Source organism: Mauremys reevesii, linkage group 8, assembly GCF_016161935.1.
Source record: "Mauremys reevesii isolate NIE-2019 linkage group 8, ASM1616193v1, whole genome shotgun sequence".
NCBI classification, from domain to species: domain Eukaryota; kingdom Metazoa; phylum Chordata; order Testudines; family Geoemydidae; genus Mauremys; species Mauremys reevesii.
In genome coordinates, this window is record NC_052630.1 from 49,485,853 (window position 1) to 49,507,194 (window position 21,342).

At 48.6% G+C, this 21,342-nt stretch overlaps 1 protein-coding gene across 1 annotated transcript in view; it reads right to left on the bottom strand.

Annotated features, from left to right (window-relative positions):
- TNR (tenascin R) overlaps positions 1–21,342 on the bottom strand; it is a 314,626-nt gene that overhangs the window by 12,909 nt on the left and 280,375 nt on the right. The window contains exons 11-19 of the mRNA XM_039483709.1: positions 14,880–14,969; positions 13,135–13,398; positions 12,281–12,547; positions 11,179–11,298; positions 9,768–9,911; positions 7,138–7,257; positions 5,381–5,524; positions 4,324–4,454; positions 2,738–2,870 (exon numbers count right to left, since the gene is read on the bottom strand). Of these exons, the coding sequence (XP_039339643.1) occupies positions 2,738–2,870; positions 4,324–4,454; positions 5,381–5,524; positions 7,138–7,257; positions 9,768–9,911; positions 11,179–11,298; positions 12,281–12,547; positions 13,135–13,398; positions 14,880–14,969 (1,413 nt within the window). The remainder of the gene's footprint in view (positions 1–2,737; positions 2,871–4,323; positions 4,455–5,380; positions 5,525–7,137; positions 7,258–9,767; positions 9,912–11,178; positions 11,299–12,280; positions 12,548–13,134; positions 13,399–14,879; positions 14,970–21,342) is intronic.

The window sequence follows — 21,342 nt, forward strand, 5'->3', positions numbered from 1 at the left end:
GTAGGTTGCGTGATTCTTCGTGGACAAGTTCTAGCTTGATGCAATTTTCAAATGAAGACATGCTCACAGTGTGGGGGTCTGAGTTAATGCTTTACCAGTCCTATGTGATCTCAATAGTTCTGCAGTATCAGGAACTTGCATCTGAGTTTTAGCTCACAAAAGTTGCACACTAGCTTATCACTGGCGTAGGAGTTGTACTGATTTACACTTTTGTACATGAGAGAGGGAATTTGCCCTGTCCACTGGAGTTATTTGTGATATAGTGTAACTGCAAGAAGAACAAGGCCCAGTGACCACAGCTGTGATCATCCTCAGTGAAAAATATTAATTATAGTGGACCAGATTTCATACGCAAGTCCAGATTCTGTTTTCATTCATGCCAAGGGTAAATAAGGACCAACTCCCCAGAAGTCAGTGGACTTACACTAGTGAAAACCAGTGTATGTGTGAGGAGAATCTGGACTGTGGCACAAATGGGCACAAACTTGTGGGGAAATCTTTGATTCAGTTTCAATGATGGCTTAAATGGCAGTGTCAGTTACGCAGGAAATGGGTGTAAACCGCATTCTCTGGGTGTGCAATGCCCGTGTAAGTTTAACATCAAAGGGAGTGTGATTAAAAAGTGGGAAGACATTTACAAACCCTGGTTTTGTTGTTGGTTTTTCTATTCAGTCCCCACCACCAATTCTTGGGGTGTGAATAGTCAAGTGATTTCATTTTGGTCAAAAGGCAAACAGCCCCTATTTTACAGTCTCTGTGCTTTTTAACACAAGATCTAGTGAGAGACTTGTCATGTATAGTATTAAACACACAATGAAATCTGCTTCAAAGACACACACGTTATAGTCCCTGGTGCTTTGTGAAGACCACATTTCTTAATTTATATTCAGATCTTTAAAATCGAAGCTGACTTTGAAAGAAATTTCAAACTACAAATTATAAATAGTGTATTGATTTTTTTTCCTTTTTACCATTTGTACACAATTCCCCCAGAACCTTATGCAAATATGAAAGACAAACGGAACAGACAGCTATTAATATGCCAGGAAGAATGAAAGAGCCCTGTTATGTGTGAACACAAAGAAGCAAAACATCTTAAATAAAGGTGTTTTTTTTAAAACAAACCAACAAAAACAACCTATTGTTCTCCTGGAAAGTGCCCAGATATGTTGCTAGAGTAAATGTAATGTGATGCCCTGGCTCTTAAACAAGGGAATGGTGGAAGCAACTGCAGTCTACAGAGCTCGTTGTTTCATTGTTCATCCCAAGATGCTTCTGTTTCATAGATATATTAGAAAAGAAACAGGTTTATTGTGCTTGTTACTCGCTTCTATTTTCATTTAAACTTACTTCTAACATGTCTCTCAGGGAAGAAGCCATCTACAGTACGTTCTCTGACTCTGTATAGGGTCAGATCCTCAGCTGCTGTAAATCGCAGCATAATCTCCCTTGTCAATGGAGCCTCGTTGATTTACACCACCTGGGGATCTGGCCTTGTCTGTTTTCATCTTGAACTCAAGTTCATCCCCAACAAGTATATCTACTTTTCCATCCCCTCTCGCATATGCTGTAATCCTTTGTGCCCAATGGAGTCAAGGCAAGACTAGTGTAAGAGGCCCTGATCTATAGATATATCAGACAAGAAGGGTTTTTGTTGTTGCTAGCTTCTGTTATCACATGAAAGCAGGTTACAAGGCCTTTCCATGTGCCTTGACTGGTGTGTATGTCTGCAGCGGATTTAAAGGGAGCTCTTTTAATCTAACTATGAATACAGAGGAAGTGATTTCAGCACTGTAGAGTGGACAGCATCTTCAGGCTTTTTCTCATCTCTTTTGAAGAGCTGAGGTGCAAATGTAATTGAATTCAGCTCTGCACAATGCATAGTGCCTATTGAGTGCTGCTTTCTGAATAAAACTCTCCCACACTGGACGCTGTACTCGGCCCACATTTTTAACATGAGTGTTTTCAACATGCAGTGTTTCAGGGCAGACTGCTTCTAGTAAGCACTCCGACAATAGGGCCATGGGGACTGTGAGTCTTAATCAGCTTAACACAACATCCATTCCATGAGGGTAGAATAATAAATAGGACTGCTCTAAAGAACAGGAAGGCAGTGCTGTCGGGCAGTCAGAACATCGCAGGGACTGGTTCTGGCCTTACACTGGTTGTACATTGTGGTAGTTCTATTGACCTAGTTGGAGTTGTTCCTGATATAGATCAGGATGAGATCAGAATCATGTCCATGGAGTTTAGAGATGGAAAAGACCTGTTAAGTCATTTAGTCCATCCCCTGGTCACTAAAGAGTATCCCCTGCATCGAATGTTCTAATTCTTTGGAGCAGGAGCAAGAAAAAGGTAAAAGGATCTGTTTGAAATAGGTGATCTCTGTATTAGACATGGGGCCTGAATTCAAAGCCTGGATCTGAATACCCTTGGACTAGGGCAGAATCCAGATCTGGTTCCTATCTCTGGTTTATGCCCTTTGTAGGGAGAAGGGAGGGTAATGCCTGTGGTAATGAAAGTTGAGATAGAACTTAAGTCTTGGCTTTGTGTATTTGGGTGAGTTGAGGGGCAGGGAGCCAAGCCCCTGGAACGTGAGCAGGCCTGGGGTTAGGGGACGAGTTGTCTTCCTTAGCACTGGGAGATCATAGACAATCTCCTTGAGACACTCAGGGGAGACTGCGGCTGGCGCAGCATGGCACAACTGGTCAAACGAGGTGGGGAATAAACTCCTGACCTGTGATGAAGCTGGTGGAGGTGAACCCACTTCTCATCGCATCCTGGGCTGCCTGCAAGCGTACGGTGTATTCCGTGATCTCTGAAAGCCCCTCAAGGCGGATCCAGGTGTCCTCAGCATCAACTATCAGCTCCTAGATGCGGGTCACAAAAGTAGGTGGAAGCCAAGAGGTGGAACCCAGACAGCATGTAAAGAGGAAACAGAAGCCAGGAACTTCTATAGTGCATGCTGGCTGACTGAGGATCTTAAAGCCATTTATTCCCGGTAAGCTCTCAGCACCCCTAGTAGTATTACCACCCCCATTTCTCCAAGGAGTAAACAGAGGGAAAGTGACTTACCTTAAGACACAGTATGTTGGGGCAAAACAGATTAGACTCCATATCGCCTGACTCATAGGCTTAGCTTTAGCTGCTCAGCCATGTTACCTCTTTGAACTTCACCCCGGGGGAGATTTAGGGTGACTAGACAGAGCAAGTCCTCCAGAATAGGGGGTGATGTGCAGATGCTATTCATGGTCCCTGTGTACATGGATTACTGATTTCCATAGGCCCAGAGAGCATGCTGTGTAACCTCACTGGAAGGCAACTGAGGTGCTTCATGGAAAAATGCGTAGTTCAAAAAGCCTCTTTAATCCCTAATCATTTAGCATGAAGTTCAGCCCTCAGCAGAGATCTATGTACCACGTACCCTATTGGGGCAGTGGTGGTGGGGTTAAGTGGTATACAGGCGATTTCCTATTCCTCTGCAGAGAGGTGTATTTCACTCTTCCCTGTAGACAACTGATGGTCTGTTTACTGTACCTGCTAGGACCTGAATTCAGGACATTGCCTTTCCCTTGAAACAGGGCATCCCTGATGCCCAGAGCAGCGTAAAGAGTGGAGCTGGCCAGCTCTGTTAACCAAGTCCTAGTCTGTGCTCTCTGTTGTTTTAATCTAGCTGGTGTTCAGACAGATTATGAGGCTCTTATTGAATCCCTTACTGAAATGCCAACATCCTACGTCACGTGCAGACTAGTAATACTGTCAAAGGAAACTAGTAGGCATGTTTGCAATGACCTATTTCTGATAAAGCAATGTTCATAGGCAGGTTTCTTCCACATAGTCAGATACTGACACACTCATTAAATGATCAAACACACTGTGCTGTAGGGTGAATTAGTTGCCTGCATCTCTCTTTCTACTCTCCCTAAAGATAAGTACCATATTAGCCTCCTTCCGTTGCTCAGGTACCTTTCTCCAGGCTCCAATGACTAATTTTCAGAGGTTCTGAAATTTTCTTCACTACTTCTTCCAAACATTCCAGGTGTATCTTGCCCATTTGGACCTGCAGATGTGGGAACTGATTTTTGTCTCCATCTCCTGGCTTACCCCATGGATTGTGACCTATCTAAGCATTGTCTAATAGTAGTGTCTATGAGGAAACTTGTGTCTGTCATCCGTGTGTCTGAGCCTCAGTATTTATGCAAAACTCTCAGAAACATTGTCCTTCCTCCGGTGACTTGGATTGCCTCATTTATTAATCCCGCCCCACCACACCAATCTCTGATTCTTGTTTTAGTGCAATCCCCTTTATCAGTGAAAACTCACCTTCCGGCTTCCATCAGTCGATCTGTAGGTCATGATGTAGTTCTCGATCTCTGCCATTGGAGGTTGCCATGAAAGGAGGGCGCTCCGGCGGGTGACCTCAGTGGCAGTCAAGTTAGTTGGGGGATCCAGAACTGCAAAGGTCAATAGGAACCCAGGGAATTGGGCGTCTGACACACTAGCATTGCTATTACAGCTGACTGAAACAGCATGCTGGATCCATGAATCATGTTGACAGGAGTGCTGGCTGAACCACAGACGTCTGGGATTTCTGCTCAGCCCATCCATCCCCTTTCTCTCCAGGCCAGTTTGCCCACCCCTAGCTGGAGCTCCACTTACAGGGCACTAGGAACCAGATAAATATTCTCCACATGGACTTTTTTTGTCGTGCAATTGCTCTGAACTGCATGAAGCACAATGTCTGTCAAGTAGCTATTTAATAGTGAAACAGATTCCATTGTTCTCCCGTATACAGCCTTACGGCAATGGGTAAGAAAAGGATCTGATAAGGCAGTGGTCCCCAAGCTTTTCTGGGTGGCAGGCGCCGGACGACGAGCCACTGAGGACCGTGGCCAGTGGACAAGCATCCGCCGAAATGCCGCTGAGAAGCGGCACCGTCAAGAGGTGTCACCGCCGAAATGCCGCTGACTTTCACCTCTTGATGATGCCGCTTTTCGGCGGCATTTCAGCTGATGCTTGTTTGCCAGCCAGTACATGGGTGCACATAGATGCCCCAGCGGGCGCCATCGGGGCACCGCATTGGGGACCCCTGTGATAAGGGTCTCCTCTGGAAGCCAGCAGGATATCTTATCTAGGGGGATCAGCAGAAAGGAACTGCTGAGTGTTTGAAAAGCATCTTCCTGAACCTGACATCTCACATGTATCAGAATAGTCTGGTTCTTATACCATGCCTATCATCATGGTATCTGGGTGCCTTTGTGGTCCCTGAGCACATAAAACAGACTGTTTAACAGCTTATTTGGCTTCTGTTCCCCAGCTGGACAAAATAAAAACTGCTAAGGGCACCTAGTTGGAGAAGGGAAGAAGTTACTGTACGTACGAGTTGTAAAGTTGGTGTTGATGGTGCTGCTAGTGAGAGGCCCATTGGTGGCATACATGGTGACCATGTAGCTGGTACTGGGCATCAGGTTGATCAGCTGGTATTCTTGGTTGGCCCCATCCACTAGAATGGTCTCCCCTGCAACTGAAATCAGATGGAGCTGGCTTGGACTGAATACGGAGCCCTTCTGTTGTTAAAATATGACTAAGAAAGAACCATTGAAACAAAAGCCTATCGTGGCGGGTTGCCTGTGCACAACAGGTGGCATTTTACCATGTTGTGTTGCCCGCATGTCTCCGCTCTTTGGGTGAATGATGTCCCTCTTCCTTCAGATTGCGAAGAATGAGAATGGCCATTGCCCACACTCCTTACAAAAACCATGCCAACACCTGGCCCGTACATAGCACTTCCCATCCCAGGTTCTCCATGCAACTTACAAGGAACCTAAGAATTATGATCACCATTTTACAGCTGGGGAAACAGGCTTAAGAGTTGTGGAAGGTCACAAAGCGAGTCAGCAGGATTAAAACCCAGTTCCCTCCCCACTGGATCATGCTGCCTCCTTTCTTGCTACTAACTTGTAAACTCGCTGCCCTGCGATCTGTGAGCAGAGCAGTTTTGTTTGGTGTTAGAAGCAGGCTTGGGCAGGAATGGGTTTAAAGCAACAGATGTAAGGAAATGTCAATTTCAGCCGCCACATTGAAATCAATGAAAAAATCTCCACCCTCAGTTGGTGAGAGTGCAGACCTCTCCCTGACCTTGCACCTGCAGGAACTGGGTAGCACCAGCCCTGTGGCAGTGCAGGGAGCCCTGCAGGGCCAGCAAAACCTGATTCCCTGTCTGGGGATGGAGTGATTCAGCAGCGGGATGGCCTCCCCATGGCCAGTGGCTTGTGCTCCTTCTTGCAGTCTTGGCCAGGATCTCTGCTGTGCCGGGCCATGATCCCTGGCACCTTGTGCTCCAGTGTTTTGGGCCCCTCAGCCATGCAGGGAGCCCCTTGTAGCCCTGCTGTCAATTATGGGAACCCCCTATAGCCCCCCTTTATTTCCCTCAACTGTGAAAATCAAAATATTTAAAAATTGGGGACAAAATAAAAAATAGAAATCAATATTTATTGTTGAAATTGTAAAAAAACATAGAATTCAGCCAGGCCTGTGCATAGGGGACTCTTTCTGTGCCCACGGGCTGCATCTTCTCCATTTTTCCCTCTTCAGTACTGGGGATAACTGGAGGCTCTGTCGTATTCATGTCTAGTTTTGGTGAGCTGGGCTAGCTGCGAGGGTGTCTGGAGCTCAGATTTCAGGGTCAGCCTCAGGATTCCTTATCCTCAGAGTGCTGGGGCCAGGAGCATCACAGAGGGGGGATGGTCCCTGTTGGTATAGTGTCAGGGCACCTCTCTCTGGGTTGACAGGACACTCAGGCAGGAGTAGGCTGTGTAATGTTGTGTGGAAAAAGTCAAGCAGTAATAGATATCAGTTTGAAATCAGGGCATGGCTGGCCCCTCTGCCATCCTGTCCTAGCTTTTCTGGTTTTGCATGGCTTTGCCAACCACCCCAGAGAGCAAAATCCACCTTCTAATTTCCCATAATGATAGAATCCCTTTAAACCAGCTGTCTGGGAGGGGTGGGGGTCAGGCTAATTAATTAATTTCTGCTGCAGCTAATCGAGTTTAGCTAGTGGTGCTAAAGCCACGTGCAAATCTCGCTGCTTACAGGTTGGAGGCAAATCAGCTCATCTCTCCAGCTTCACAGATGTACCTGTGTAGTGCGTTAGCACAATGACGTAGTTCTCGACCTCAGAAAGAGGCGGGTTCCACTGCAGCAGGGCTTCTGTTGGGGTGACATTGGTGGCAGTCAGACCCAGCGGGTGGTCCATGGCTGAGAAGGAACCATAAATTCATCAGGTGATGGGTGTGAAGAGGAACTGGACTCTCTGGGGGTGAGGGGTGAATTCCAGATTAAATCCCAGGAAAACCTTCCTAACAGTAAGAATAGTAGGACAATGGAACAGACTGCCTCGGGAAGTCATTGACGCTCCTTTACTGGAGGTGTGCAAAAGAAGGCTGGGTAGCCATCTGTCTGAGATGGTCTAGAGGACAAATCCTGCATCTTGCCAGGGGTTAGACTAGATGACCCTTGCGGTCCCTTCTGACTCTCTGGTTCTATGATTCTAACTCCACTGCATATGGGTTCAATAGCTTCTATTCCTGCTATAATATTCCTGCTTTTTTTTTTAATCCACAAGGGCTTTTTTTATGCTGCTGCTGCAAACTCTGTGGGGTAGAAAACCCTTGCAGTAGGTGAAATTTCTGCTCTTGCTTCCTACAGGCTACTCACATATCCCCATCTGCCCATGGCTATGGTGCATTCCTACCAGAAGGGCTGTTACTGAAGGTTGGTACTTTCCTTAGGAAAGAATGTTTTAGCATCAGCCAATCAACTTCATCTTCTGTGACCTGCCCTCTGGCTGCACTGTGGCCGCACTGTGGATGCATGGTTCCCCTCTGCCCTAAGGCAGGCAGACTTTCTAAGGGCTTTTGTTGGATATATTTAAAAAGTCCATGTTGGGCCCACAGGAACCTTGTTCATTGAGTGGAGCTTGGGTCAGACTGGCACATGTGTAAGCAGAGTCTGAATGATCTCTCCCCTGACATCTAGTGGTGAGCTGTGGAAAAAGACTTCAGAATCTGATCTCATTTGAATGGACACACCCACCCCTGCCTAGGTGCTCAGCATGATGGGATTGCTTGCCCAAATGCTCACTTGTGGCTGGTGTTGGATCCCCAGTCTCCTTGTTGTTGGAGCAGGAGTAATAAAGAGTTGGTATCCTTCTTATGTGAACCGAGGGCACCAGAGCAGAACATACCCCAATGGAGGGACTCACCCTCAACTGAACAGCACCCAGTAGGCAGGGGACATGGGTTCCAAAGCCCAAAGAGTGGAAAAAGTGTGGGGACAGGTACTTGTATCTGGTGGGGTGGTTCCTGTTTGAGGGTCATAGGCAGCACTTGACCCTTCCATAGAGTGACAAGATAGCAAATGTGAAAAATTGGGATGGGATGGGGTGGGGTGGGGTGGGGGGGATTATAGGAATGTATATAAGAAAAAAAACACCAACATCAGGACTGTCCCTATAAAATCAGGACATCTGGTCACCCTACCCTTCCACTCTCCATGGTATAATAAAATAGCTAATTTAGACTCAACTGAGAGTCTTGTTACAGGCTGCAGAGCTGAAATCATGGATACCTAAGTATTAGACCTACTTTGGGACAGTGTCTCTATTGCAAGAGACTGCCCAGTGTGCACCAGCAGTGAAGCTCCCCCACTAACAGCTGAAATCACTGAGAGCAGTGTTAAGTGGTGGGGGGGGCCCTGAAGACATCTTGGCAAGTGGCCAGCCAGGCAGCTGGCAGAGAGGTGTGGCAAGTGGCTAGCAGGGCAGCTGGTGGAGAGGTGTGGCCAGCAAGGCAGCTGGTGGAAAAGCGTGTTAAGTGGCCAGCAGAGAAGGTGGCGGAGAGGGCCAGTGCAGAGCCCTGCAGAGGTGTGGCAATTGGCTGTTGGGGTGACAAGCGAGTGCCCGAGCAGTATAGCGTGTATGGTGCCTCCTTACCCCCCCCCCCTCTGCCTTCCACAGAGGATGGGAGGTGAACTCTGTGGATGAACCTCTGAACCCTGGGGTGGCACTGGCCAAGGACAGAACTGTGAGTGGGGTACAGAGAAAGGACGGGCACGTTAAAGGGACTTTTGGGTTGCTGAACTTAAGACCCTGAGAGGAAAAGGACACTGCCCAACTTACCTGGGGGTAGGTCTTTTGCTCATGGTTTGTGTTTATGAACCCTAGTTGCGGTGTTTTCCCAAATTAATGCTGAGTTAATTCCCTCCTTTTATTAAAAGTTTTTGCTACACTCAGACTCTATGCTTGCGAGAGGGGAAGTATTGCCTCTTAGAGGTGGCCACGGGTGGTGTGTAATTGTCCCAGATCACTGGGTGGGGGCTCGAGCTGGTTTTGTGTTGTATTGTTGAAAAGGAACCCCTAGATACTGAACCCGGCCCTTGTTGCTGCTGGCTCCACCTGGCAGAAGGGTTACACATGGTATTTAGAACATTGTGAAGTTATTTCAAAGTGTGGAAATAGCATTGGATGCCTTCATAGTGCCCCTTTCCCTGAACCAGTAATGTGCACCTCAAGTCACCAGGAACAGAGGCTACAGTTATGAGTCCGAACCTCTTTTAAGCTATGGTCATCCAAACAATGAGGTCACCCTGTGAGTCAGCAGCAATTCTGGCTCCCTTGCCCCCACTCCTCTTGCCTCCCTGCACATCACGCCCTGCCAGAGAGCGTGCACAGCACAACCCCCGATCTCGTCAATGGAAATGTCCCCCACCTGTATACACGATGCTGGAGACCCGCTCGCTCTCCTCCCAGCCCCGCACGCTGCTCAGGCTGATCTCGTACTTGGTCGCTGGCTGCAGGCGGCTGAGGCTGTATTCAGTGACGTCGTTGGCGACTGCCGTGCTGTCCGCTCTTCCTGCAAAGCACAGGCAGAGCAAAGAGCTTCATGGTCACTCGTCGGATCATCCTGCTCTGAGCAGGAGCCTAAAGAAGCTCAGGCTGCAGTGCAAGGAGCAGAGACCCCGGCACAGTTCTAGGGTACAGGCAGGTTAGGGGATATTGAAAGTACTTACTTGGAGGAGACGCATGGATAGTAATGTGAGTGGCCCTTTGCCACCTGCCTTGCAAGCCCCAGCATAGAGGGCATGCCGGGATAGTGGGGATATGCCCACTGTGGGTTGGAACAGCCCCATGGGGCTGCTCAAACTTATGGTGGGTTATTTCATCCTCTGGAGCAGTGTCAGATCTGGAGGTCTCGCAGCCACCTTTCCCTTGGGCTGGTCCTCAGTGCCTTGCATCTCACAAGGTGCAGCAGAGTGGATCAATAACCCGGGCCAAATTCACTCTTTGTTCTTGCTGGCTTTGGCACCGGCTGCTGGTGGCGGGGTGCCTGATGACAGGGAGGATGTAGCAGTGTGTGGTGATGGCACTGTTTCCTCCATTGACTTTGGGCACTGCATTGCCCCTAATCTGGGCATCTCCATCTCTGGCTTAGCTCCTAGCAAGACCCCAGAGTTGCTCTGGAGCTGTTCTAGTAGGGCGAGATCCCTTAGGGTATGTCTGCATTGCAGCTGGGAGCATGCACAGATAGATGCCATGCTAGCTTTGCTTGGGTTAGCTCGCTCAACAGAGTACTCATCACGGGGGTCTGGGTGGGCTTGTCCTTGGGAGGCTGGCCTGAGCCACCACACTGCTACATTTAGTGCATTAGCTCCGCCAGAGCTAGCGCACGTCTGCCTACCTGTGCTTGGAAATGTGCTCCCAGCAGCTGGGCAGACAGCCTGGGAGAAAGATTCAGGACCTGTGTCTGAGAGGTGCTGGACCCCCACCCCTCCCATAAGACCTGTTCCCAGCAGGTGTGGAAGTTAGAGCTCTGTGTGTATTACCAGCCACATCATGGTGCATCCCCAGGGGGCTTTACATTATTATGCCAAGGCTGAACTGACCCACATCAGTTGGGCAGAGGGATTTGGTGACTGTGGAGGTGGCCTGATCAGTGGATAGGAAACATCTGCCCCCTCTCCCATTCCTACCATGCACTTTGCAGTGCTGGCTTCTCCCTATCGTGTACCTCCCCCTGTAGTGACAGCCTGTGAGGTGGCTGGCTGATATTATGCCAGAAGCCACCCAGGAGAGCCCACAGCCCGCTTCGGAACAGCCTTTAGAGCAGGCAGCTGGGTTACCTTGTGCAGATCGGTAGGACACTCTGTAGTGGTCAAAAGCTGTGATAGGAGGGGCCCAGAAGATCATCACCGAGTCCTTGGTTACGTTGCCCACGGTGAGGTTCTTCGGGGGGTCGATCCCTAGAGGAGAAAAGCAGAGGCGAGATAAAGCCTACGAAGCAGTCACGGAACACTGATTGCTGGCTGAACTAGCAGTCGATCCAGCCGAACACTCTTGCATGCAGAATTTCATAGCACAGTCACCCCAGATGCCAGAAAGGGGGGCTGTGTCTATCAGACTCCTCACCTGTAAGAAAAGCCAGGTTATGATAGTATGGGTGTATGCAAAGGAGTGACAGCAAGACAACCCACCGGGGGGTTTAAATAGCCAAACTCAACAAGGAATGCTGACATCGAACCCTATTCTACGGTTCAAAACCTGCCAGGGCTCTGAATGTAAACTGGGGAAACAAAAGGCCTGGTGCAAAGCTCAGGGAAAGAGTCTCACTGACTGACTCCAGAGGAAGATCTGAACGCTCAGCCCCTCTCTGGAGCTCTGCTGTGTGTCTGGAAATGGGTTAGCTCCCAAAACTCCCATCACTCTAAGCCCATTGTGCATTTGTTTGTGGCTGCTTTATCCTAAACTGGAAGGATGAGGTTGTCTATAAAGCAATTTCAGACCACAAGCTAAACACATTCATTTTTTTGGCCACAGTGGAGATTCCAGTATTAAGGGAGGCTAAATGTTTAATCCCCTTATACTGTTTTGGGTTCTGTTGTCATGGCAAAGACAAGAACAATACGAAACTGGATATGTAGCGTGCTGCAATAGGAGTCCAAGGCGGATTATCCAGTTCTGGAGCATGCAGAACAGGAGGCTGAGACAAACAGTCTAGCTATGGGGCATGTGGAATTGGAGCCTGAGATGAATAATCCCTTTAAAATAATGATCCATCGGGGCAGCAACTTTCTTTTGTAAAGATAAATTATTCTGTTAGCTCCAACTCTGGAGGATGGTTTTGAGCCAGGAGTCTCCATTACCTCCCGTGTGTATCTTGGATCTCTTCTCCAGCCGGAGATTAGGCATGAGCATTATACCCCCTCAGACAGCTGCTGACTTTACCTGTTGTGATGGAGCCCACTATGGGCTCGGAGCTGACCAAACCATGCACGGCCACCAGTGACACGATATACTCCGTAGATGGCTGCAAGCCAGACAGGGTGGCGTGTCTCTTGGTGGCATCTAGCATGACCTGCTTGGTCTCTTCCTTATCTCTGGGATTGTAGTTCAAGATAAACCTGTCTGCCGGAGGGGAGGGGTCACTCCAGGTGATGTTCAGGCTGGAGGAAGTCACATGAGAAAAGTGCAGCTGTGTGATTGGTCGGAACCCTGGAAACCAAAGAGAGGTGTTGCAAGTCTGTCACGGAATGGTTACACACAAGGGCAGGAGCGTTGCATATGACAAGACATCCGTCATACAGAATTAATAAGATAAAAGTCTCATTCAAGGAGCATCCCAGGCAGAAATATGGCTACATGCTGAACCACTTCTCGCTGGGTTATGTCACTATGTGGCATGACGCTACTGTAAAATACTGGGATTCACTGCCCAGCAGTGTCAGATTGAGAGAGGCCGGCCCTGGTCTTTCCATTAACTTGAACCAGAGTTCTTACAGGCTTTCCCGAGCAATGACACAGTGAACGATGCCGCTATTTCAGTGATCATCACTGGGTATCCGAGTTCACCATACAGATGTATGGGCAGTTTACACCTCTTGGATGAGCTGTTCCAGACTCAGACTGACATCTCTGCATCAGTTATGCTCAGCTCACATTTGCATCCATAATAGCTAGAGACTTCCCCCCCCCCCAAACAAAATGTTGAGATTTGGGAGCACAAGATGTCAGGTCAGGAGATGTGCCAGCGCGTTGCACCAATCTGAGCCCTGGCAGAGTTTGTCCCGGCCCCTCCCTACCTGTGAATGCATCCACTGTGGACTCCAAGCTCTGCTGACGGCCTCTCTCGGCAATGACTGAGATAGTATATTCTGTACCGGGATCCAGGTCTGAGAGTGTCAGCTCAGACTTATCCTTGGGTGCAGTCACCTCGGAGGCCATTCCGGAGGCTGGAGTGAAGGTGATGCGGTAATGGTCTATGGGGCCCTTGGCCTGGGTCCAGGCCAGGGAGATAGACGTGTCCGTGGAGGCTGTCACCACGAGGTTCCGAGGGCTGTCGAGCTCTGTAGGAGGAGACGATTATGAGGTAAATCAGTGGCTCTCAACCTTTCCAGATTACTGTACCTCTTTCAGGAGTCTGATTTGTCTTGCAACCCCCCACGTGACACCCCACTTAAAAACTACTTGCTTACAAAATCAGACATGAAAAGACAAGTGTCACAGCACCCTATTTCTGAAAAATTGCTTACTTTCTAATTTTTACCATATAATTATAAAATAAACCTATTGGAATATAAATTTTGTACTTACATTTCAGTGTATAGTATATAGAGCAGTATAAAGAAATCATTGTCTGTATGACATTTTAGTTTGTACTGACTTTGCTATGGCTTTTTATGTAACTGGTTGTAAAACTAGACAAATATTTAGATGAGTTGATGTACCCCCTGAAATACCTCTGAGTACCCCCAGGTTGAGAACCGCTGAGGTAAATTGTAATGCAAGCCACAGGGCTCAGCACACTGGAGTTGTGCTGGTTGAATTGTGTACACTACAGCCCAGGACACTGAGCAGGGCTGCTGAGCATTGCTGAATGGTGCATGGCTTCCAGGCGTGCCCAGAAGTGACTTTATGATAACAAGGGAGTCTCTGGTATGTGAATCAGCTGAGAGGGCAGGCAGGGGAGCTGGCTAGTGCTTTTGGTACATGAAATGACACTCCCCTAGTCACAAGACCTAAGCACACTGATGAAGACTGGGGCTACGGCTACACTAGAGAGATGACAGTGGCGAAGCTGCCAGCTCTCTAATGTAGCCACTATAAGCTGACAGGAGAGAGCTCTCCCACCAGCTTAACTACTCCAGCCCCCGCAAGCGGTGGTAGCTGTGTTAGCAGGAGAAGCATAGGCGTGAGAACTAGGGGTACGGGGGGTGCTGCAGCAGGCTTTATGCAGGGTCCCAACCCCACCCCTGGGGCTGTGCTCCTGGCCCCGCACGTGGGGTTCCGGCTGCCATGCCATGCCCGGGGCTCCGCTCCCAGCTCCACATGCAGGGTCCCGGCTGCTGGGCCTGCGCCCTCCTCCAGCCTTGGCTCCCTTACCCTGTCCAGGTCCCCTCTTCCTGTAGACAAGGCCTTGCTCCCTGCCCCAGCTTGGGGGGGGGCAGGGGTGCATGGACAGGGGTAAGGGGGCTGGCTGTAAAAGTGTTCCAGCACCACTGAGGAGATGCTCTCCCACTGACATAGTGCAGTCCACATCGGCACTTATGTCGCTCGGGGGGGGAGTTATTTACCCCTCCCCAAGTGACATAAGTTATGCCAACTTAAACTGTAGTGTAGACATATCCTGTGACAGGTTAGCTGGCAGGATCCTATAGCTGAGGCTGCACCAGGCAGCATTGGCTCTCCCTGGCTCTGCACAAGATAAGGCTGGACTTGGTTTAAAGGAAGCAGTGCTGTGCTCTAAGAATGATGCCAGTGAGTACCGTGCTGCACGTTTTATTTTGCGTGTTTATAGGGCTGTGATCTGACGGCACATGGAACTCACCGGTCCTCGCGTTCATGGTGGCTGGGATGCTCTGCTTGCTATCCATGACAGCTGATATCCCAATTCCATATTCGGTTCCTGGCACCAAATCTGCCAGCAGATACAAAAAAAGACAGGTTATGCTTATGTGTGGGTGCATGAGTGTGTGTGTATTACCAACCACATGATTGTATCTCCTTTGCTTTGCCTCACCCCCGGCATTCTCTCTTCACTATCAACCTTGTCATGGCAACTCCACGTTCTCCTGTTCTGTCTAAGACTCTAAGTGCGTATAAAGGGCACAGTATTTATGGTATCTAGGTACTAAGGTTGCTGCTGAAAATTTTCCAATAAAACTATTTGGCAGTGCTGAATTATTTTCTGGGGTATCAAGTGCCATTTTCCGAGATGTTGCTAAAGTGAAGCAACTTAGGAAAATCTTAGGAGAAATTACCTCAGAAAACAACTTCATATTATGAGAGTTCACGTGAACAAGTGTCCGAGGAAGCCATTGGCCAGGCGTAACGATTTCCGATGACCCTCCAAAGGCCATTGAAGTGGAATCATGCTACATATTCTTGATCACCATCTACTGGTGCCTTATCTATTAGCTATTTATATATGTACCCGGCCGCAGCTGAGATTTAAAGGGCTCAGAGCTCCCCACCACTGCGGGCAGCCCAGAGCCCTTTGAATCCCGCCCGCGGCTCCGGCGGCCGGGCTGGGCCCAGGATTTAAAGGGCTCAGAGCTCCCCGCCGCTGTGTGCAGCCCAGAGCCCTTTAAATCCTGGCCGCGGCTGAGATTTAAAGGGCTCAGAGCTGCCTGCCGCTACGGGCAGCCCAGAGCCCTTTGAATCCCGGCCACGGCTCTGGCGGCCGGGCTGGGACCAGGATTTAAAGGGCTCCGGGCTTCCCTCAGCGGCAGGAGCTCTGGGCCCTTTAAATCCCTGCCCCAGCCCCGCAAAGCTCAGGGTTCCCCCTGGCGGCCAGAGCCCTGGGCTCTTTAATTTGCCCCTGAGCCCTGGGGGGCTCCCAGCCACCTCTGCAGCTGGGAGCCCCTGGTTGATTTAAAGGCTCTGGGTCTCCCAGCCACAGCTGGTTCCCCAGGGCCTTTAAATCTTGAGAGGCCACGCCTCTTCTGGATGAGGCCACGCCCCCCTCAGGACTCCGGCAGTACTGGTAAGTCCTGTAAGTTACTTTTACCCCTGACTAAATATTTGTGTAGACCGGCACTGAGTTAATATTTTAGATCCTGCTTTGAAAATAGAGTGCACTACAGAACCGTTAAGTCAACAAATATCCATGTAAGTTGTGTCTTGATTTGAGCTGGAGCGGTTGGCTCTTTTGGGAGCACTGCATACATTGTTGGCTGGGGAAATTGGATTATTCTAACAAAGACAAGGCAATGTTTTTTAAAAGCAACTGTTGAGACCTGCTGTAGTCGCCTGTAAAAAGACAAAAATTCAGAGCGAGAGACTCAGCCAGAGAGAGATGGAAATGATAAGCTAGCTTTATTTGTTACCAAAATGATTTGACATCTAACATTGTCATCTGTGTGTCTTATTTTTGCGGTGTAGATGAAATGGTCAATAATTAATGAAGGAACAGTCTTTTGCTCAGAGAGCTGAAACAAGCAGGTCCTAGACAGTGGTAGGCACAACCTGTAATTTCTGACTCAGGAGATTGAAATCTAGCTAATTTCCTGGGTACCGATCGCAGATCACTATTTTATCTCGGTGGAATATCTGATGGGTTTGTCTGTCACTCCCTTTTGGTTTCTGATTGGTTTCTCTCTCTCCTGCCTGGCCATTATTGATCTTTCCCATCAAGTTAGATAAAGCTGTAAAAAAACAGCAGCCAAGCAAAACTCATTTCCACAGAAGCAGCATTGCCAAAATGTGACATAGCTGCATGCGGGAGCCCTTATCTGGGGACAATCTCTGACCCCTCCCTGCCTTCTGTGAACTAAGAGGCAGGGAACATAGGCTGTATTCACTGCCACTGAACTGCTAGGTGGCCTTCAAGTCACATAATCTCTTTGGGCCTCTGTTTTCCCTGCCACCCTTTGCCTGTCTTGTCTATTTAGGTTGTACTCTCTTGTCTCTCTCACGACGCATTTGTGCAGAACCGAGCACAACGGAGCCCTGATCTCAGCGGGGGATTGTAAATGCTACTTTAATACAAGTAATAACGATCATTTAGGCACCAAAGTAAGTGTCATAATTGGGGCTGCTGGGTGCTGAGCCCTGTTGAAAATCTGGCCCCAATTGTGGGTGCTGAGTACTTGGAAATATGGCTCAAAGCTGCTTGGAAAATCTGGCCCATAGTGCTTGCAGGGATCTGTTCCATTGCTACTTCTCCATCTGCTCCCATCTTGATCAGGAAAGAGAGCATGGTCTGGTCACTGTTAAGGCCTAGGGCAGCAGGGAGGTCAGGGCTGGTGGTGTGGCATTCTCTCAGGTTCTGAGTAAGTGCTTAGAGTCCTCATAATCGGATTACAAAGTACTTCATTCTTTTCTCTGGCCAGCGGCACAAGGATAGGGAAGCTGAGCTGCTAATCCTTCACCAGCTCCAATTAGGCACTGCGTAATTAGTGAGGGGTGAACGAGGCATGTGGCCACTCCAGAGGTCCCATTCTGTGCACATTCCTTCTCAGCAAAATTATGAACAGGGGAACCCAACCCTTACCTACCCTTTTAACAGCTGCCAAAACGTTCCTCAACCACCCACCCCAACCCTGCATCCCCCACAGTGATAAGAGCACCAATCCCTGTGAGACCTACACATAATGGAAGTCTCCTGACTTCCCACCCAGCCCTTGGAGTGTTGAGCCCATGACTCTTACCCACCCTCTTTGCCCCCATCTGTGTGTACAGAAAAAGGAGACTCCCAGTGCTACGTAAATGCCAGGGCCAGTGCTGCAAAAGGATCAGAGGTTTGGATAAGTACCACACCCGAATTAAGATATTGCACGCACCATACTCTCCAAACCACTTGGGTCTGCAAAACTGGACTGGCAATCTGTCCATCTTGTGAGATTTCCAGTACTTCCTGCTACTTCATGCTGGAAATACTAGGAGATGGCCTTTTCCTGTCCAGGTATGCTTCAGGAAGTGTGGAAGCACATGAAAGATTTTTTTTAAAAAGTGAAATAATAAACAGAAACTTCTGCCAACCCAGGGTCCTGAATTTCAAGAGCTGCTATGAGCTCTGAAGAGGCGTCGGAGAGCCAGCATCCCATAAACCATGCTGAAACTTTAAGGGTTGCAGCGTCTCCACCAGCAGGCTGTATCTGTGCAAGAAGACAAGCAGTGGAGGCAGCCAGTTTCATGACAAGAGAGCGAGACAAAACAAACACTAAAAATAAATCCCCCATTAGGGCGGAACATCCTTGCCAATGGAATTAAGGGAAACACGTTTCATACTTCTGTGTAGCACAGAGATGCAGAACAGACCAGCTACTGAATCTGTGCAGCACCTGAGTGCTGCTTTCCCAAGCAGTTAAACAGAGGTGAGTAATATCTTCTCCCCCAGCTCCTTCCTTTCCTACTCAGGATAGGGAATCCTCCAAGGCCAATGTGTGGTTGTGTATGAGGATGAGTGATGGACAACAGTTCCACGCCAGTCTCTGCACTAGAGCTGGCCAAAAAACAGGGAGGGAGTTGGCCAAAGATTATGAATAACTGTCAAGGTTGTTTTTGTTTTGCCAGTTTTCAAAAGAAATGGTGTTTTCAGTTATTGGACTTTTTTTTGCACAAATGTTCAGGTCTGGAATTTTTAATCTGCTCTTCTATCTCCCCTGTTTCCATTTTTGCCACTGCAAAGGGGAAGGAAGAGAGACTGAGACAAGGAAGGGAGGGTCTAAAGGATCAGCGAAGGACCAAATAAAAAATGACAAATGTGTGTTTTTCGATTTCATAGGGGGAAAATTAAAATTAAAAAATTCCCCACAACAGTTTCTGATTTTGAAAAAAGACTAGTGTCCAACTAAAATGTTTAATTCCAGTACCTACCCTGCTCGTTTGCCAGAGTCACAAAAGTGATCTTCAGTCCTTTCTACTCCACAGCTCTGTCTGGGCCAGATCCTTGGCTGATGTGAAGAGAGTCCAATGGAGTTACACCAATTTACATCAGCTGGGGATCATGCCTTAAGCGTCTATTAATTTTCATTGCTGCCAGCCCTGGTAGCTAATAAAACTATAGGAGAGGGAGCCGGAGTATGTTCTGGATCATGTATCATCAACAGACTGGTTAACAGAGTTCTGTTTGCAGAACCTTGATTACTGTGAGGCAGTGCTAGAAAGGAAGGACACAGCTTGACTTTCAGATCCCAGGCTTGGGTTACAGGGATAGCACCTAAGAAGCCCTACTTTCACCTTCAAATGGAGCAAAGCTGGCAGGCACCCTCATGAGACAATTGCATGGGGCCCACTGTGGGAAAGAACTGATTTTCCATGTGTGTTGTAGGAGATGGGCATAAGCTAGTTCACTAAACCGGCCACTTGGTGGCAATGCCATTCCACACACCAGGTTCTCCCCTAGCCCAACAAAAACAGCTGGACTGTGAAATCATTGGGCACCTTGGCACACATGGCACTGGTATATCAGTATCCAGATGTGGGGATGAGCAGTAGCTAAGACTTAGGCCAAAGGCAAAGATCATTAGATTAGGAGATATCCTGTGTCACTGGGCTGGATTTAAGTGTAGGCTGACCAAGAGGCTGCGTTTCAGGGTGCACCGTGATGCTGGCTGGAATTCAGCTGCAGGAAGAAGCCATCTGGCCAGAAGACCCCGTGTGCTGTGATCCCCTCCCAAAATCATGTGCTGCAAGAAGAGGCCGAATGGCCAGCAGGCAGGTCCCCTACTCTACTCAGGGAGGAGGAAATGGAAACCAACAGGCTGCAGGAAAAGAGAGACAGGAGGGGAACTTGGGAAGGGAAAGAGATGGAGAGCTTAGGGGAGAGCCTGAAATATTCTTTAGTCAGGTGTCAGCCCACCTAGGGCTGATTCCACTGGGGAATTTGGTTCCCTCCGTGCGAACATACAATTTTTTCTTCACTGCAGCACCCAGCAATGTACTGGATAAACTCAGAAGCACAGCACTTTCCAGAGAGTAATGAAGATAACTCTATTTTCCAGGCAACCGATGGCAACATTACAGCCCCATCCAAATAGCTGCATCACTGCTTTCCCTCCAGAGGCCATCCTACTGCCCACTGCTCATGGTGTGCTGAATCCTGGCTAGAGCTGCAGCGGTAGTGGGTGTTGGTATCCCAGGGGCTGGGCAGGCTGATGGGGTAGCTGAAGGCAAATGCTGTTACTAGCAGCATAAAACCTGATCCAGTTCTCTCGCTCTGCATCCCCCACAAAACAAGGAAGAGTTGCACGTTGACAGGGCCAACAGGATGTTCCTTGAAACTCAGTTCTCTCCTGCTTCGAGTGCCTGGAGGCATGAATGCAAGGCCACCTACATAGAGCTCTTTGCGGCAGCAGAACATCTTCTCTTCAAGCTCTCCACCATCTGCTCCTCACTGCACTCTGACTCCAATCCCGTTAGACTCCCTTCGGGGGTAGGGAGGGGAATGAGAGAAGCACTGTTAGCCTTGGCCGTTATTTGGCTGGGAGCTCTCTAGGGTAACCTCCGATGCTGAGGAAGTGGAGTTAGATATTCAGCAGAAGCCACGCATTCCCCTGGAATCAGCGGTGGTGCAGTGCTCAGTCATGGTGTTAGGAGTCCTGTGCTGGTGCACGTACTAGCATTTGGGCGGCATGTCATCCCCAGCTGTGATCCTTGTAGATGTTATGGCACTCATTGCAAAAGTAGTAACATTAGCTCTGGAGACCTGCTCAGCTTCTAGTTTGGCTAATTACCTTCTGCTGATCTAAATTCTTCCCACAGTTTAAGTGGATACTGCTAGTCATCTTCCCTTCCCTCCCGCAGCGGAGGTGCAGTGTGGCTGTGCTGTTAAAGAGCTGCCAGACTTCAGTGATGGGCAAAGTGATTCCTCTCTGTCAATTGCAGTGATTTCTGTTATAACAGAGTAGTGTTTTACTGTGCTATAATTACATTGTATTTGTTTTCCTTATATGGTGCCCTGAGGCTTTCCATGAGAGTTGGAATATGATGATGATGATGATGATGATGGAAGAAAGACTCTATATAAAAATGAGTCACTTACATTGAGTCAGCTTCCAACTCTCTGGAGTTGAGACATGTGAAGGAAGAGTAACTGAAGAGCAAGGGGAAAGAATCATTACAGAGAGTGCTAAAGGACAGTGCTCCCTTGGGACACAAGGTGGGTGGGGTAATAGCTTTGATTGGACCAACTGCTATTGGTGAGAGATACAAGCTTTCGAGCTTGCACAGAGCTCTAAGTTTCTCAGACCTGAAGAAATGCCCTATGTAAGCTCGGAGGCTTGTCTCTTTCACCAACATAAGTTGGTCCAATCAAAGCCATAACCTCACCCTCCTTCTCTCTTGAC